Below are 18,331 nucleotides of genomic sequence, written 5' to 3'. Positions count from 1 at the left end.
CAATGCAAAGGAAAATTAAAGAATATCTGAATAAATGCAGAGAGGATTGATGTTCATGGATTAGAAGTTTCAATATTGCCATGCTGACAATTGTTACCAAATTGATTAAAGATTCAATGCAGCAGGCTTTGTGGGCACAAATTAATTTAAGCTTGGACTAAAGTTAACATGAAAACCAAAACACCTAGAGTAGACATAATAATTTTGAAAGAGAACAAAGCTGGGGGACTGACATAGTCACCCTGGAGAAGTAGTGGGGTGGGGGGTGCACATGAAATTTGATTTGGATGTGATACTGATGATGTTGCACGTACAGAGGGTGTGGAAAGCTTTATCACTAATGAATGAAGTCCTGGGTCAGCAGGGTGAGCCTTTCAAGCAAGGGCTTACAGGCCCTGATTTCAATGCTACAGAATAATGAAGTTTCATAATTTAGCCCATGTACTGCTGGTCTAATGAAATACAGAGTTCAGTGGAAGAAATCTGAGAGTCCAGAAATAATGTCTTGTGTCTATGGTCATTTGGATTTTAATAAATACATTGAGTTGGAGACGCCTGGGTGGCTCAGTGGTCAAGTGTCTGCCTTCAGCCCAGGGCGTGATCCTGGAGTCCCAGGATTGAGTCCCACATCGGGCTCCCCGTAGAGAGCCTGCTTCTCCCTCTGCCTGTGTCTCTGTGTCTTTCTGTGTCTCTCATGAATAAATAAACAAAATCTTTAAAAAAAATAAGTATGTTGAGTTAATTCAGTGCAAGATGAAATAGTCTTTTCAACAGCTGGCTCAGCTACAACTGGATATCGCAAGGCAGAAGAATAAATTTCTTTCATTACCTCCTCTATACATGAAAATTAATTCATGATGGACCATAAACTTATGATAGAGTGAACACTAAAAAACTAGATGAAAATACAGAAGAGAATCTTTGTGATACAGGATTAAAGCAAGAGGTTCTTAGATATGACCCCAATCGCATTACCCATAAAAGAATACTGGATTCTGATAAATTGGATATCATCAAAACTGAAAGCATGGGTTTCAAAAGTCCTCATGAAGAAAATGAAAAGACTACAACCTCGTAGAAAAATGTGTGCACCTTATAAAGGGCCTTTTGTCTAGAATGGATAAAGAATTCCCACAACTCAGTAAGACTTAACATCACTTCAAAAAATAATAAAAGGGTTAAAATACATGTTTCTCTGAAGAATATATATGAGTAACTAATAAGTACATGAAAATATTTTCAAAACTTAGTACCTAGGGACAAATGAAAAACCCAAGGAGATACACACCTGCTACAATGTCTGTCATCCAACAGACAACATCTAGCATGTGTCAGTGAAAACAGAGAAAATAAACTCCTTTTAAAAGAAGTAAAGTATAATTAACATATAGTGTAATATCAGTTTCAGGTGTACAATATAATTCAACATTTTATGAGTTATGCAGTGTTAGTCAGTGATTCTTTTATTCAGTATTTATGGCATCTTTCCCTGGGGAATACCTTCCTCCCTGGGGAAACCAACTATATCACCAAAGCCAAAACACAAAGCAATTAAAACACCCTCATCCCATCAGACAAATGGCTTATAGGAAGCATTTTTGTTAGAGAAAGGTCAATTGTAAAGCACAATAAATGGACAGCCTTTTATAAATGTATAGTGTTATTAATAAACATCATTAATGATCTCCACTAGTTCATGTCTCTGGCAGCAGCACTCAGGTTTCCTACTGAATTCAGTGTAAAATCAATACCTCTTACTGCCTTACTTCCCCATATATGCAAGTGAATTAAATCATTCAAGTTAGCAGGTATTTAATAATTATTCCTGTAATCTTTATTAATTTTAATAATTCAAACTTTGTATCATTTTATCTTTATTTTTATATAAAATTTACTTGCAGGGATCCCTAGGTGGCGCAGCGGTTTGGCGCCTGCCTTTGGTCCAGGGCGCGATCCTGAAGACCCGGGATCGAATCCCACGTCGGGCTCCCGGTACATGGAGCCTGCTTCTCCCTCTGCCTGTGTCTCTGCCTCTCTCTCTCTCTCTCTGTGTGACTATCATTAAAAAAAATTTACTTGAAATGATGTATTCTAATAATACTTGTATTATGTCCATTTGATATTTTTAATAATTTATGGGATTAATAAATTAATATTAATAGTAAATATATGATAACTAACAATCTTTTCGCCAGACACCCTCCTTACTGTTCTGCATGTAGTGCATTATTTAATCTTCATAAACCTATGAGGTAATTGCTGATTTTCCTTTCTGCAGATGAGGAGCTGAGAAACAGCCGTGTGAGCACGGAGTCCAGGGCTCACAGCCAGGACAGGGGGCCCGGGAACAGCGCAGAAGGCCTGGCTTTGCTGGATGCTGGAGCCTCTGCAACCCAGCTTCCCCTTGATGGCACCTAAAGGACACGGATAAGCTGGTCTCTGAGAACCTTCATGGGCACCAGGTATGAAGAGAGCCCCTCAGCTTCCTCGTCATCAGACAGGTGCCCATCACCTCCTCAAACAACCTGACCCGGTGTGGTTGCCCTCAGGTTGGTGAAACATTAAACGTCAGGTGACAGCACAGGCAGTGTTTATACAGAACATGCATGTGTATTTCCAGGACCAGGAATTGGGAGATCAGATTCCCAGGGAAATGCTGACGCCCAGCAGCAGAGCCTCGAGGGGTGGGGGACAGCCTTGCTGTGACAGCCAGTCTGGGTGCAGTACAAGTGCCCGTCACTGCCGGGGGATGAATTAGTGCCCTGGCTCCAATAGTGGTACAAGGAGCGGCACAGGGGAGCAGTGAACTGTGGGGACAGACACATGGACAGAAATGGGTTGACGGTGGGGTCCTGGGATAGAGTCCCACATTGGGTTCCTCGCAGGGAGCCTGCTTCTCCCTCTGCCTATGTCTCACATGAGTAAATAAAATCAATATTCTCATTTGAGGCTGGGAAACGGGGGCCTTGCAAGGAGGAACCCCTTACCTAAAACTGCCAAACACACTGTGTCCACACCTGGGAAGCAGGTTTTCCTGCCTGGACACCCCAGAGGACTGTCCCTGTAGGACCTGCCTGCAGCGCCCAGCAGGGGGGGCCGGAAGACAGAGGAAGGAGCAAGCCCACTACTGTAGCTTTTAACCCAGAATCTCAGTACTGAAGACAGGACCACAATTCGCATTCAAAGCAACAGCCCAGTGAGGACAAAACTAATCCCTGAATCACAAACATCCACGCAGGTTACGTAGGGCACAGGCCTCAGAGCCTGGCAGACCGGAAGTTCTCCGTGTGTCTTTTCTAGCTGGGCAATCTCAGGTGGGTGACTCCACCGCCCTAAGCCTCTGTCTCATCTGCAGAATGGGATGAATGACACCTGCTTGAGGCTTGCAGGGAGGGAATCGGTGTGTACAGCGTGTGACACTCAATAGAGTGCATTTGTTATTATTTAATGGATGGTTTCTGTTACAACCTTTAAAATTAGCCTCTCAAAAAAGGCAAGCAACTCTTAATTCACAAGTGCTGGAGGAATCTTTCCTATATTCTGGTTCCAGCACCGTTACCTGAATGACGGCTCCTCAAGAACAGCTTCTGCTCCTTGCTCCTGGCAAGTGAGAGAGATTCCTGAGTTCTGCAAGCTCTCTGAAACTTTCCTCATGGCCCCTTAGTCTTTAGAGCTTAAAAGAAATTCTCTCTCTCTCTTTCTCCACACACAGACACACACACACACACACACACACTCACACCAACACACACACGTTGAAATCTTGTATACGGAATGGATGGTGTCATGAGTGTGTGAGATTTGGCGTTTATTAGAGTTGAGTTTGAATCAAGGCTTCATTACTTACATTACTTTGATCAAATGAAAAGTTTTAAGATTGCAATTTGCTGATGTATCAAGTGTGGTTGTTATAATCATACTTGTACTTTATTATAGGGAACAAATGGGTAAAGAATCACATTGTATGTGAGTTGACAAATAGTATTTATTTACAAAGGAATAAACTTGACCCATCCCAGGCCCATGGTGGAGGATGTCTCCAGAGTGAGCATTATTATTCTTATTCATAGTGACTTTCCCAAGGACACACGTCCCCCAAGAGGCAGGGCTTGGACTGGAGCTGTCATTCTGTCCTCTTCGATGCAATAAATCCTCAGGGAGTTAGGAGGTATCATTCGGCCTCCAGGGCTCCCCTTTGGCAGCTCCATATGAGAACGACCTCTCCCCTCAGCACACCACTGATCAGACCATATCGCTGGGTGCTCAGAGGGCCGGGCCCCCAGGCTGGACCCATGACTGGTCAATCCACGAGGCCAGCAGGTCTGGGAGGCTGGCAGGCATAGGGACTGGGTCTGAACCAGCTGTTCCCTGCAGGTTGCGAGCACCTGGTAGCCCTGGAGCCTGTGGGAAAGGCCGGCAGGATGTGAAGCTCTGGCTGAAGTTTCTGGGCTCCATTGGACTCTTCTGGAAACTGTCCTGGCCCAGCCCTGCCACTGCCCTAGCAGGGGATGGGGCTGCTGTCTGGGAAGCTGTGGAGTGGCACCAAACAGCAGGGGGCCCTGGAGCATGAACTGGGCCCTAGTCTGGCTTCCTCTCTCTTCCACTGTCAACAACTATCTTAGTCTGGTGTGTTGAGTGGTGATTTGCATCAAGGCAGGTTCTCATCCATGTGTCACCCTAGACTGACTGCGTGAAAATTCTGTTTCCTGAGAGTTTCTTCTAAATTCTGTGCAAGAAGCACACTATGTAAACTAGTTTTATTGATACACTTACAAGAATGTCTGAAACACACACACGATACAGTGTACCATGCCTATAGATTAAACATCCAGAGTCTTTCAGGTGATTGTCCTAGTGCTCTGAAAGACAGGTATGAGTCCTCACAAAGCTCATTATGAACACTACTGACCTGGTTCACTGTGGTCACAATACAACAGAGAGAGAGAACTCAGGAAATTGTAGGACATTCTAATAATTCCTGCTAAACAGACTATTTCTCCCACAGCTACGAGGTAGCACCTCCAGTCCAGCCGAAATAGAAATATAAGCACTAGTGTGTGTGATGTCCTTGTCCCCAGGGGCACAAAGTTGATGAAGGTTTCTATCACCACCATCATCGTTCTGAGTTCTTGGCACATGGCAGGTGTGGACAGCAGGAGCCTCCAAGGAGGAGGGGCATATTTGTGAGCTTGGACTAATTCCAACCCCATAGCGAGCACAGACCCCTGGGCCTGCATCCCACAGGCTCCAGGAGACCAGACATCCAGCGTCTCATTGGGGGTGCACAAGGGGGATTTCCTCATTCTCGACTTCTCTCTAACCTCTCCTGCACTCGGGGTGGTAATAATTCCCTCGAGAAGAGCTGCCATTGGTAAGGCCCATGCTAGCCTGGGACATGGTCCACGTCGGAACAGGAAGGAAGGTGGTCGGTTCCTTTATGACTGTGTGATTTCTCTTTGCTGTTGTTTCTCAGCTGAGCCCTGGGACTTGGAGTAGGAAGTGGTGTTTGATACCATAATATAGATGCTAGGGTGCTCACCTCTGGATTATTACTTCTTCCCCCCCTATTTTCAGTGGGTATCTACAAAAGGAGTAAAATTTACAAACATGAATTAAAATGACAAATCACAGAATTATTAGCTATCATTAAAAATTATATATCAGCTGAGTGGCTCAGTCAGTTACCATCTCCCTTGGCTTGTATCTTGATCCCAGGGTTCTGGGATCGAGTTCCTCATCCAGATCCCTGCTCAGTGGGATGTCTGCATCTCCCATTACCCCTCCTTCTGCTTCTGCTCTCTTTCTCTCATGCCCTATCTCTCTCAAATTAAATAAAATCTTAAAATAATCCTATATTTGCATTTTCCCCTTACACTGACATTTTCCTGCCTAATATTATGAGCATGAATTTTAAAATATAAGTATAAATGAACTATAATCACCAGTAACAATAGCAGGCAAAGAGGGAGAAATTTAAGATTTCTCTTTCTCTGTCTTCCCACACCATCTCTATTGTACCCTGTACTCCATGAATAAAGTCTAGCGCCAACAGTGCACCCTTTCCATGCTGTACTAACAGTCTGTTGGGAGCAATTTTTCTTGTTACTTGTTAAAGAATTTTCTTTCCAATCTAGTTTGATGGGAATTACTACTTTCTTAGGTTTGAAAACATGAGACTGCTGGCCGAGCAAGGATTTTCTGGGACTGCAAGACAGTGAGGTTGCCTGGGATAGTCTGCTCTCAGAGCATCTCCTGGGGCAGCCTTCTGCACAAGGGGTCCCTGAGCAAAGGATGGTCAGCCAGAGTCCCTGTCCTTCCTCACTTCTCAGCTTCTGTGATGACACTTGATATTTCTACTATTTTGGGAATAGCCATTCTAAGATGTGAGGTGATACCTCGTTCTGGATCTGATTTGCATTTCTCCAAATTTCAGATAAAGAACAAATAATTTTGTAGTTTATGACCAATATTGCATAGCACTTTGCACTTTTTTCCCATAAAATCAGACAATCCAATGAGGCTGCCTTTTTCATAAAGAGGCAAAAGGCTTTATCTAGCAAATTAATTTTCTATGAGCAGACACATACACTTATACTCATTCACATTTCCATATATCTATTGAGGAGAGTCTAGTGTAGACCAAGACAACTGATCCTAATTTCTTCTAATAAAGCCCATTTAAAAATGGTCAGATTTGTCACGCTACTTCAAAAGTCCAAAGGAGGAATGTTCAAGTAACCTATATTGGAAAAAGAGCCTGGCCCCTATCTCTGGCATGTGGTGGGTGCTCTGCATGTAGTGACTGAATTTCAAGGTCACTCAACAAGAGGTGCACACAGTAGAGAGAATGGGGTGGGGCTTCTAATCTTACTGCAGCAGCTCATAGTTTCATCTTTAAGTGTCTAAATTTCTGTGATTGTATAGCAAAGTGTGAATGTCCAGGATATTACCTATGACTGAGTTTTAAAGTGGGATTATAATTTAACAAATGAGAAATATTTTTTAAGAAAAAGTGTGTATTCAACATAAAGTATTATAAACACGTAAATTGAAGAAAAAAGAATGTTTTATCTATAGTCCTATCATTAAATTATATAAGTGACTTTCCTGGGATCCCTGGGTGGCGCAGCGGTTTAGCGCCTGCCTTTGGCCCAGGGCGCGATCCTGGAGACCCAGGATCGAATCCCACGTCGGGCTCCCGGTGCATGGAGCCTGCTTCTCCCTCTGCCTGTCTCTGCCTCTCTCTCTCTCTCTCTGTGACTATCATAAATTTTTAAAAAAAGTGACTTTCCTGTTTATGGTTTTCTGGGCTTGTCTAGTTCACTAAGGGTTGATATCTCATGTGCATCCAATTCATTCCATGTGACTAAGTGAAGAAGTCACATTAGATCTCAGACTCTCCCATGGTCAGAAGGGAGCTGTCCCAGGTCGGGGAAAGTAAGCCAGCCTCTCAGAAGTTAAAGGAAAAGGTCCAAGCTTCATCACCTGGCTCTTTGCACGGGGTCTGCCTGAGTCCACACCTGCTCTGACCCACCTGCCTCTCCCCTGGGGCTGAGGTCTGGGGCCATCAGAGCAGTTGTATTCATGGCCGCAGCAAGATGACCTGGGAGGACAGGAAGTACTGCTCTCTCCACAGCCACCTGATTCCTCTCACCTGAAGACCAATGGTGTCTTGCTCAGATCCCCCAAACACCAATGAGGCTATTATTGTGTCCCATCTGAAAGGTTTTTCCTACAACTTTTTAAAAATGTGTGCATGTTTTAACAAATATGATCTTTTAGAGCCATGTAGAGTAGAGCATAGATGCACCACAGCTGGAAGAGAAGCAGAGGACAGGCAAACAATTGTCACCTGTTGAAATGCACTTCCAGGCCCAGCATGGACCTTCTACACTCTGAGGTGCCAAGTCAGCAAACTCAAATTTAGGTAACTCTCCTGTCCTGTAAATGCTGCCCCTGACCAGAGAGACATCCCAGTCAACCAGGCCCAAACACCAGGAATGTGTGATGATTCCCCTGATCTAAGTAAGATCAGATATGCAACCCCAGCCAGTAAATTTAAACTGAATACTATCTCAGTACACCTGTCTGACCTGCAGCCTTGTGAGGAAATCCCTGACCTCCCAGCTTATCCTGCCTCTGGACTGCTTCTAAGGCTCTATGAAAATCCCATTTGCCCTGGAAACCTGGAGCAGGTTGTCCACTGCTTGTGAGGCCCTAAACTGCCCAATCCATGGATTGTTCTTTGGATAAATGACACCACGCCTTACAGACTAAATTGTTTCACTTTTCAGTTTGACACACCCAGGGGAGTATTTGGCTAGAGGTTTGGGGCAGACTTCAATTACACACTAAGCCACATCATGGCCAACAGGTGTTTAATGTCAGCAATGTTTGAAGACAAATGTCAACAGTAATAGAAACAGAGTTTTGAATGCTGACAATAGAAATAAAATTTAGTTTTATAAGAAAAGGTTAGGGACTTACTTCACAAAAGTAAGATAATCTAATTGGAAAATTCTAGAAAAGGGAGAAAGCAGCAAGAAAACAATTCAGCAGGAATTCTTGCTCTGTACTTATCCCTGCCTCCCAAACAGGCTGCACACACATTCCTCTGTTAGGACCAAGTGGCCATTTGAGGCTTGAGCTTTGTTTCCAGCCAAACCTGGGAATATCCTCACCAATACCTTGTAGATATGCAGTCTTGGAAAGGTTACTTAAATGATCAACCAGGCTTTCTCCATTTCTAAAGTGAGGGAAGTAGCATTCATCCCACAGGGGCATTTTCCGGATTTGTCAAACAATGAGCAGAAACCAATTCGGGTGGTGCTCAGATGTAGTGGATGTCCAATCAAGGATTGCTGTTCTCACTGGTGCTGTCATGCACCAATTTTGCTCAGTGTTTCTCAGCACCCTGAGCATTATGTTCCCTCCCCCATTGTGGTCAGACCAGTCCCTGCCCTTTGGCACCTCCTTCTATCCAGCCTTCTCTTACCAGTACCTGCAGGTGCCCTGGGGCAGCAGAGTCTCAGAACTTAACCTGCCCTCTGCCACCCACCCAGGCAGTCTCCTTCCAGCAAGTGCAGCTCCGAAGTTCCCTTGGTCTTCTTTTCACCAGGTGGGACGGTAAACCATGCTGGGTCCCCTTGCTGTCCTGTGTGCCCTCCTGTTTCCCGGTAAGTCCCAAATCCCTCCACAGTGCAGGGTGTGGTGGATGCCCTGTGGTTCCTGGCCATCCTTGTCTCATTGCTGTCCCCCTCTCCCTCTCTCAGGTGGTGGAGCAGGGCTCAAGCTTGAGCAGACTCCTGTGGTCGTGGGGCGCTTGGGCACCTCGGCCACCCTGCTGTGCACAGTGGATAGCTCAGTCTACTACATCCACTGGTACTTCCACAAGAAGTTTGCAGCCCCCAAGAGGCTCCTCTACCTAGACATGTCCAGCTCAAGTGTGCAGAGGGATACATCTGTGAAAGCACACAAAGTCAATGCCAAGAAAGGCAAAGACAGTTACAGCTGTAACCTGTTGGTGCAGAAGCTGGAGAAGAGCGACGAAGGCGTGTACTACTGCGCTGCCTGGGAAGAGCACAGCCACTCCTGCTGCCCTGGCCCCTGCACAAAAAGGTTTCCATCTCCCAGGGTGCTCCACGGCTGGCACCTTCCTCTCACTGTAGGTCTCTGGGTTGTCCTGGAGTCCGCCCTCAGCATCCTGTCTTCTGGTGGACAACTTCTCCGAAGGTCCACTGCATATAATCCTGGAAGCTAAGCAGCCCCTAGTGCTCAGGCTGGTGCAGACCCAGGGAGCTGTCTGGCCTGGAAGGACTTTTCTAAAGATTGTAAGGGGGGAGTGTCTTTGAAGGATTTGGAACAAAATCTGTGCCACTCAATGTTGTAACCACTAGCCACTGGTCACATGTGGGCACTGAGCACTAGGAATGCAGCTAGTCCTCTATTCCAAGCTGAGATGACTGCTTGTGCAACATACAAGTCCTATTCTGGAGTCTAAAAAAATGAAATATCTTCTTAGTAATTTCTATACTGATTAGATGTTGAAATACTATTATAGATATCTCGCAGTAAATAGAAGTAATCCTAGAATCTTATTTGCTTCTTTAGCTTTTTAAAATGCAACAGGATGAAAATATTTGTGTCTCCAATAGTGATTTATATTTATTTCTAATGAACAGAGCAGCCTGGCGATTGAAGAATCTGACCATGCCCATGATGAATGTGGTAATAAAATACTCTGCAAATCATTTCAAGGGTAAAGGACTTCCTGGAGTTTTGCCACAAAATGGTTGAAAGCTGGGATCTAAAGTCACCTCCTGATTCCATTTTCTATGTTGCTGCCCCGCCTCCTGCTTAGTTACTTGCAGTGGAGAGTCAGGGAGCAGAAGCTCAGAAAGCTGAGGGCCTACTTCTCAGCACCCTCCTGCACTGGCATGTCTGGGGCTCAGCTCCTGTGGGGGGATATGATCCTCATGCAGGTTAGTGCATCAGCCCTGGATGAGTCTGGGGACCTCCACCTTCTGCTCTGAATGAATGTTGCTCCATGTGGGATTTTGGGATCAGATTCCCTGCACCTCTCTTCTGTCCTCTGTAAAATGAAGTTGTGTAACTGCCACAATTATGTGATGACTTCTGTATCAATCCAAAAATTGTATCAATAAGATATCACTATACTTACTTCTTATAATATTAGTCAACCTCTTGACAAAAAAATAAAATAAATAAATAAAGAAGAGCTACATTACTGATTCTCTAGTTCCAAAGAGGAAAACCCTGCTATTGTATGTGGGAAAGAAGAAAAAGCCCTCTGAAGAGGTCTAAACTGAATTAAATGCATTTTTAATTGAAAATTCAAATTTTATGTAAAATATAATCACATTGACAAAAATGATTATTGTAAGGAAAATGTACACGATCTTAAAGAAATTGGCCCCTATGATTCACTAACTCCTTATCTATCTCTCTGAGCTGCCTTTGTAGTGAGAGATTATTTTTAAGACAGGCAAGGCTGTGAAGGAGGAACCCAACCAACAACGCAACCCTCTCCTTAAGGCCTTGTTCAAGGTTAAGAACTCCAGCATGGTCAGGAAGGGGTAGGGGTGGAGGAGCAGAAGTTTACCTTTGCTCTACTCTGGGGTTTTTCCCTCATTTGTCTTCCCCCTTTCCTTTACACACCGAACCCTTTCCTGTCAGTACCTGACTCTACAGAGTAGAGATTTGACCTATTATCATTTGGTTACAGAGAAATTTGCTAAATATGAAAACAATGTCATGAGAGGTCATCCCAAGTCAATGCAAATCTCAGTTTTTAACATGGTTCCATAGTGCCTTTGAGTTACATCCTGAGAGGACAGTGGCCTTGTGCATGTAGCAAGCAACCCTATGTGGAGGGAAAAACAAGTCTATATTTGGAGTCACTTCCTCCCTCTGCCTTTCTCCCTGTGCATAAGGTGAGCTTCCTCAAAGACAGCTTGGGCACACACAGCCCTCCTGTGCTAAGGAAATGTTGGCTAATTAAATGGTTTAAATGGCTGATTTACAAAAACACTAAAAGAATCTCCTTAGAATGTACAGCACTGATTCAGTGGCAGGTCCATTAATGCCTACTGAAGTGAGATTGATATTTTGACTATTAGAAAGGGGCTCATATTACCTTATGGATAGGGGATTTTGTATAGATGGATGCTTGAATTATCTTGATGTTTGGGCTCAAGTAATTTTTTTAATTCCTGAGGTGGGTGAGACACAATGATTTTGAGTAATGGAAGCAGCATTATATTACGAAATTAATGCTGATCAAAGACTAAAAACATATAAAAATCATTGTTTTCATAGTTATATTATCCATTACTAACTGATCACACATGCTAGTACTGCGGAACATGTCATGTCTGTAAATCAGTCATCTTCTAAAAATCACAAATCCAAAAATTTCTGGATACACCTGAAAATCCATGTTGACTCTTCTGTGTTGGGCATCTTCATGTTCCAAGCCCAGAATGGGTTCAGGGACACAGTCTTGGATAGAAGAAAGGTCACAACTGGGAGAGGTCATTTCTAATCCTTGAGATCAGGAGACCTTTTACTATGACACTTTCATACTCTTATTTTCTCATAGAAACCTCTATGGCTTGTGAATTTTATTTTAAAATGTATTTTTAAAAAGAATTCACATGTTACTTAATATTAAAGTTCTTGATTGTTAATGAGCACTTAGATATAACATGTGAAATCTGATATTTAGAAATGTGTGTAATAACTTCTCTCTTAACCATTATTTCTTCCCCCCTCTTCTCCAACAATCTTAGCTTCATTTACAAAACAAAATCTAGTTTTCCCTGCTGATTCCCAAGACTCCATTTGCTGGTTAGAGACAAAGTTCATGCCTGAAGAGCTCAGAGTAACTTCTTGGGCTGAGTGCGACTTTTCCCCTGTGTAGAACAGGTGTCAAGTACTACAAATACTCAGTCCTCTTATTAACATTATACTGTAAGTTATTTGATTTCTTTGCAACTCTTTTGTCTAGATGCAGGTGAGAAATGATAGCATCTCAAGCAGAATTGCTCATAACCATAGTTTTTTTTTTTCAACAAAGTTGTTCATCATTTCCATTTCCTGAAAACATAATCTGCCAAGTTCATGGAATGTTGCCAGAAACTCATCCTCAAATATTCATCTGGAGACTGAGAAAAAGACCGACTGTCAAGTAGGACTCTACTAAAATCCGTCCCCTGTTTTGGGGTCACGGATCTCTCCCCCAGGCAAAGAATAAGCATGGATGTTGAGGGACACAAAGACTGGATTCTGGGTAATCTTCTGTTTCCTCCTGAGACCAATGTTCCACTTTTCTCCCCATATCTTTGTGCCCCAGGTACCTAACCCCTGTGGATTACAGTAATGGGAATCTTTGCTATGATTTCCAATGGAAAGTTGGCCAATGGAAATTGGAGTTCAAAGAACCATCACTATGTCACTTACAGATGCATTTCTTCTTGGGCACCAGGTTTCCAAGCCTATGGATCCGGGGCCCTGCGAAAAAAGAAACAAATTCATCCAGTGGTTTGAGTGGTATAAAATGGAATGACCTCTCTCACACGTACCTCTTGGTTCCTGAGCAGAAATCTTTGGGTATACGGCGAGATGGCACTATAGGTTGGCCTGCGAGAATGCAGACCCCTTTTAGGGAGGGAACCCTAAGGTCATGCTGCTCCTATTTCCCAGTGTCTTGCTGATGCTTCCATTGGCTGCTCCCAAACAGCAACCAAAGAGTAAGGAAAACGATCTGTGCACTCCATAAGGGTCCACCTCCTAATGCCCAGGGAAAGCTAAGAGAGATAGACCATTCATCTGGAGGAGCAAAAGAAGGAAATCCAGCTAAAAGTCAAGTAAGTGGGTTATATTTCCCCCAGATAAATAAAACTATTTGAGGGGGTTGGGAGATTTATCTAGTTCCTTTCATTTCACTTTCTACAAAGCCACCAAGGTCCCATCTTTAACAGAACAGGATGAGCCCTGTTCCTTCAGTAACAAAACAGGAAACTGGACACGTGTTGAGAGATTATCATTAACTTCTGTGCATTTCTAGTTGATACACTTAGTAGAGATGAGCTTGTAGATTATTTCTAATGCTTTTGTTCTTCAGTTCAATCAAAGATTCTGAGGTATTGGTTGAGTCATTAAGTAAGTCATCATCACCTAAGTAGAATAAAATAAATAGAAATCTCTCTGTAGTTAAATGATTATAGTCCTTTATGAATCAGTATTATGATGTATCCAATTCTGTGTTCTTGATTTTCTTTAATACAATAAACAAGGAAACAATAGCAAAAACAATTCTCTTATTAAAATGAAGTAGACTAATGTCTGCCACTTTTTAAGGTCAACTAAAATACAGTCTCTCACATTTTTTAGAATTGATCTATATTTTCTGTCCTTCCTTCATCTACTTTTCCGTTACCTAGTAGTGAACATTTAAGTGTTTCAATTACAGAGTGATCATTTTTTTCTCCTGAAAGTTCTGTTGCCTTTAATATTTTAAACTTATAAATTGAAGTTTCCTACAAAACTACAAAAGTCTGTAGTTCTTTTCTGAAAGTGGTAGAATTAGCATTTTTAGTCCACAGATCAACATATCTCTTTGCTCTCTTTTGCTCAAAGGTAAAGAAGTAAGTTCTTTTTGAAGCTTAATAAATATAATGTCCTGTTATGATTTCAATAATAGGTATTTTTATCGAGAATATCTTATGTATTTTGTAGGCATTGTATTATTTTATGTATTTCTTGCTATGTAATGTCTCTGTATCATAGGAAAGAGGAAAGAGAGTCTGATGGCTATTAATGTATCCCCACAGATGTCACTACCCATCCCTAATGTCTAGTTTGACATAATTTCCTATTGACTTTCATTCCTATTTAGAGACTCTATCTTGAAACGGTTTGATTATTTCAGAGAGTAATAAAGTGTTCAGAGATTTTCAGTAATTGTGAAAAGCTCAATCTGAAGGTCCCTACAAGGAACAATTTGGAATTCTTATTCTTTTAGCTTCCAGATAATGTGCTAGATGTTGAGCCTGTCAAGGAAATAATGTGATCACCATAAAAATCCTGCAAACAGACCTATTTCACGGAAAAAAAGAAATGATGCTTAGACAAGAACAGAAATGTTTCCAACAGGAACACCGGTGGGGCTCAGTGGCTGAGCATCAGTCTTCAGCTCAGGGTGTGATCCCAGAATCCCAGGATCAATTCCCCCATCAGACTCCCCATAGGGGGCCTGCTTCTCCCTCTGCCTGTGTCTCTGCCTCTCTCTCTGTGTCTCTCATGAATAAATAAGTAAAATCTTTTTTTTAAATGCATCTTTTAAAAAAGATTTTGCGTATTTATTCTAAAGAAGATGTGGTTTATGTATACAATGGAATATTACTCAGCTATTAGAAACGACAAATACCCACCATTTGCTTCAATGTGGATGGAACTGAAGGGTATTATGTTGAGTGAAATAAGTCAATCGGAGAAGGACAAGCATTATATGGTCTCATTCATTTGGGGAATATAAAAAATAGTGAAAGGGAATAAAGGGAAAAGGAGAGAATATGAGTGGGAAATATCAGAAAGGGAGACAGAACATGAGAGACTCCTAACTCTGGGAAACGAACTAGGGGTGGTAGAAAGGGAGGTGGGCAGGAGGTGGGGGTGACTGGATGATGGGCACTGAGGGGGGCACTTGATGGGATGAGCACTGGGTGTTATTCTATATGTTGGCAAATTGAACATCAATAAAAAATAAATTTATTTTAAAAATAAATAAAAAAATAAAATCTTTATGTTAAAAAAAAGAAATGCTTCCAAACAAATAGTGCATGCAATTTCAATATAATATTGAGCCACTGATTTGCCTTAGTGATTGTTAGCTTTGCAGGAATATACTCAGGCTTTGTGACCAAATATGGATTGTCCCACACCTGCCACCCAACACAGATCCTGGTGAGAACAGTATGAGTGATCACTCAAGAAGCCAAGGCTGAAGGGTCACAGTGTGCACACATTTGGAAGAGTTCCCCTTGTGGAAAGTCTGCTCTGGAATCCTTCCTACAGGTAGCCTGACAAAGGTTAAGAAAAATCACATATCTTCTCTGTTTTGTGAAATTACTTTAGCAGAAAGGATCATAGGTCATCTACATGGAGAGCGCTCAAAACCCCATAGCCAGACTAAAGTAAACAATCAAAATGTTCAATGAGGATAATGTTTTGGAAATTTTCAGCTGGCATAGTTTTATTCTCCCACATACATCATGTCATCTGGAGCCCTTCCACTGCTTAGGCTAAGCCACAAGAGATACCACCCATGAAAGGGGATGGTAGCCAAGTGCAGAACAAGCTCATTTTTCGAGTTAATATGAGATAGTGAGCTTGAATGTCAGATTTATATGAAAATGAAAGGGGTTTTCTAAGTTTCCAAACCTCCTATTTATAGATTGGCAGGCAATCCTGGCAAAGTAGGAACACAGAATTTCACTAGTGGTCCTAGGTGCAGGTAAGTGGTGGTGTGGTATCAGCCAAGTTAGCATGCACCCCAGAGGAAAACCAACACTCACGGCTGGGATGGAATGTGAGACTCCGGGAAGAGAGTAAGAAAGGCAGTTTTTGGTTCCCTTGTCTCTCAGGGTCATATCCCAGAGAGGGTAAAATCTTCTTCCACAGAAACCCAAAACATGGAGGGAGAATCTGAGAACATCTGGTTGATGTTAAACTTTCAGAATATGGCCATGGTGGCATCTGCAAAGACCAGTCCAAACCAGCACTGACTTTCCCCACAGGCTGCCCATGACGGAGACCCAGACGCCTCCCAGAGTCTCTAAAGGAGTGTCAATTAGGGTGCTGGAGCTTAGCAGAGCAAGCAGCAACTGGGACTTACAGAAGTTGCAGGGTGGAAACTTTATATCCCATGGCATGGTGTGAGTCCGTGGTGGTGGCCTCAGGGCTGGGTTTTGCATAGGATAGTTCTGGTGAAGCAGCTGACCTAAAGATCAGAGGTGCAAAGGGCTAGAAAAGGGTGACAGGAAGACTGTTGGAATTAACTCTCCTCCCATGTGTCGTGATGTAATCCTGAGGATGAGCAGGAGACTGAGACAGAAAGGATGAGGAACCTGCCAGAGGAGGAACTATTTTCAACTGCTAAGTTTAGTGTCTCCCTCCAATATAAGAATGAAGAAGAGATAACATATATGCATTACCTATAACAAGGACTCTTCTGTCCCCTGCAACACACCCATAGTTGCAGCCTGTATTTTTTCTAACCAGTGTGCCCTGCTAGAGGGTGCCTATGGGAGGGGACACAGTGGGGACCAAAATGCACCCCATGTCCACCCCCCTCTATACCGTGAGCAGAGCTGAACCATCCTGGAGAAAAAGTTCCTTCTAATTATTATTCCAACACTGTGCCCTTTTTTAATTAGTTAAAAAGGAGAATTCTGTGCTACAGGAGACTGTGCTCAGGAGAGAGTAACTACCTAGTTATGGAGACACAATACAGGGTTTTTAAAAAGCTTGGACCTGAAAAAAGGGAAAGTGATCTAAGAGAAGAATTGTCAAAGAACCAATGAAAAATACTATTGTTTGAATCTAGGGAAAAAATTTACATTTCAGAGCCTTGAGAGAAACTGACAGTCATGAGAAATGCAGTAAAACAGCAAGAAGTACAACAGCAGCAAAAGCCATCATTTGCACAGACCCCAGAGACCACTGACTCTGGAGTCAGAGGAGGAGCAATTTTTTATACTGTCCACAGAACATAGTAGGTGAAGCCACAGACAACTAGGTACCAGGTTTTAGAGGAGTCAGACAGCCCAAGAAACTTCTCTTCAGTTCTGCAATCTCACCATTCCTGCATGGGCAACCTCAGCCCCAGCCTCAGCCTCAACCTCAGCCCCCACCCTGTGGTCCGTGATATGTACCCCAGTCTTAGAATCCGGAGGAAAAGAAGCACACAACTACCAGGTGTGCCTGCTGGATGCCAGCCTTCCTGCTCCAACTTCCCATCGACCTGATTGTGTCTGATGAGAGCTTCTGTCTGGTGTTGTTGAGAACAGCCTGAGTGAATCTGGGACCATTAGTTCTTCATCCTGAGATTTCCCAAGGGTCTGGATCTGGATAGCATATCTGCATAACAAAGGGCTTGAAATGGAGAGAAGGCATGTGACTGAGGTCATAGAGGTGACTGTGACGGGCAGGTGTGGCACCAGATGAAGGAAGAGGAACACAAGTCCTGCTGGGGTACAAATGCCCCAAGGTAGAACATTTGTCTCTGGTGTTTGTGACATCGTCAAGGGCTGCATAAGCCTGGTCTCTAGTGCAGCCTCCATACACATTTGCTAAATTAATGTGTGAATAAATGAATCTTAGGAAGCATTACTGAGGAAGAACATTTAGAGTATTTCCCGTAATGAATCCTAAACATGCATTCTAGAAACTTGAGAGAAATATGTATATATAGACACATATGTACATATATGCATACATATGTACATGCACATATATGCATATTACTATTACATAGTGGTATATAATATGTCATAAAGTCCATACAGAAGAAATGAAGTATCTTGTTTAAGAATGTGGGTTGCAAACCTAGATCCTCTGGTAGAAATTACTGTTCTGTCACTCACATCAGAGCTTTGATAAAAAGGCTGGAGTATCAAAAGCTTCCAATTTCTCCTTGGAAAGATGAGAACAGTAATAAAAGCACCCACTTAGCAGGCTCTGTGACCATTAAATGAGATAATGGAGCCAGCATGTTTGTAGCACAGCACCTGTCACATAGAAATGTCGT

General features: G+C 42.9%; 1 long non-coding RNA gene and 1 gene segment (V, D, J or C); one reads left to right on the top strand and one right to left on the bottom strand.

The window, feature by feature from the left end:
- Positions 1-3,900: 3,900 nt before the first annotated feature.
- On the bottom strand, positions 3,901-17,653 carry LOC144293014 (uncharacterized). 4 transcript variants are annotated; one of them, XR_013360442.1, is made up of 5 exons: positions 17,457-17,653; positions 16,418-16,522; positions 12,982-13,032; positions 5,540-5,581; positions 3,901-4,401 (listed from the first exon to the last, which is right to left on the bottom strand). It is a non-coding gene; the product is annotated as an uncharacterized LOC144293014 (long non-coding RNA). The 4 variants fall into 4 exon arrangements; XR_013360443.1 differs by having other exon boundaries at positions 17,497-17,653; XR_013360445.1 differs by lacking the exons at positions 3,901-4,401; positions 5,540-5,581; positions 12,982-13,032 and adding an exon at positions 13,067-13,698.
- The window catches only part of LOC144293013 (T-cell receptor gamma chain C region 5/10-13-like), a 44,538-nt gene continuing 35,149 nt past the window's right edge, over positions 8,943-18,331 (top strand). The window contains 2 exon segments of the C gene segment in view: positions 8,943-9,176; positions 9,273-9,579. Coding sequence covers positions 9,134-9,176; positions 9,273-9,579 — 350 coding nt within the window.

This window comes from Canis aureus, chromosome 21, assembly GCF_053574225.1.
Source record: "Canis aureus isolate CA01 chromosome 21, VMU_Caureus_v.1.0, whole genome shotgun sequence".
Taxonomy (NCBI): Eukaryota; Metazoa; Chordata; class Mammalia; order Carnivora; family Canidae; genus Canis; species Canis aureus.
This window is presented reverse-complemented; position numbering and strand designations above follow the sequence as displayed.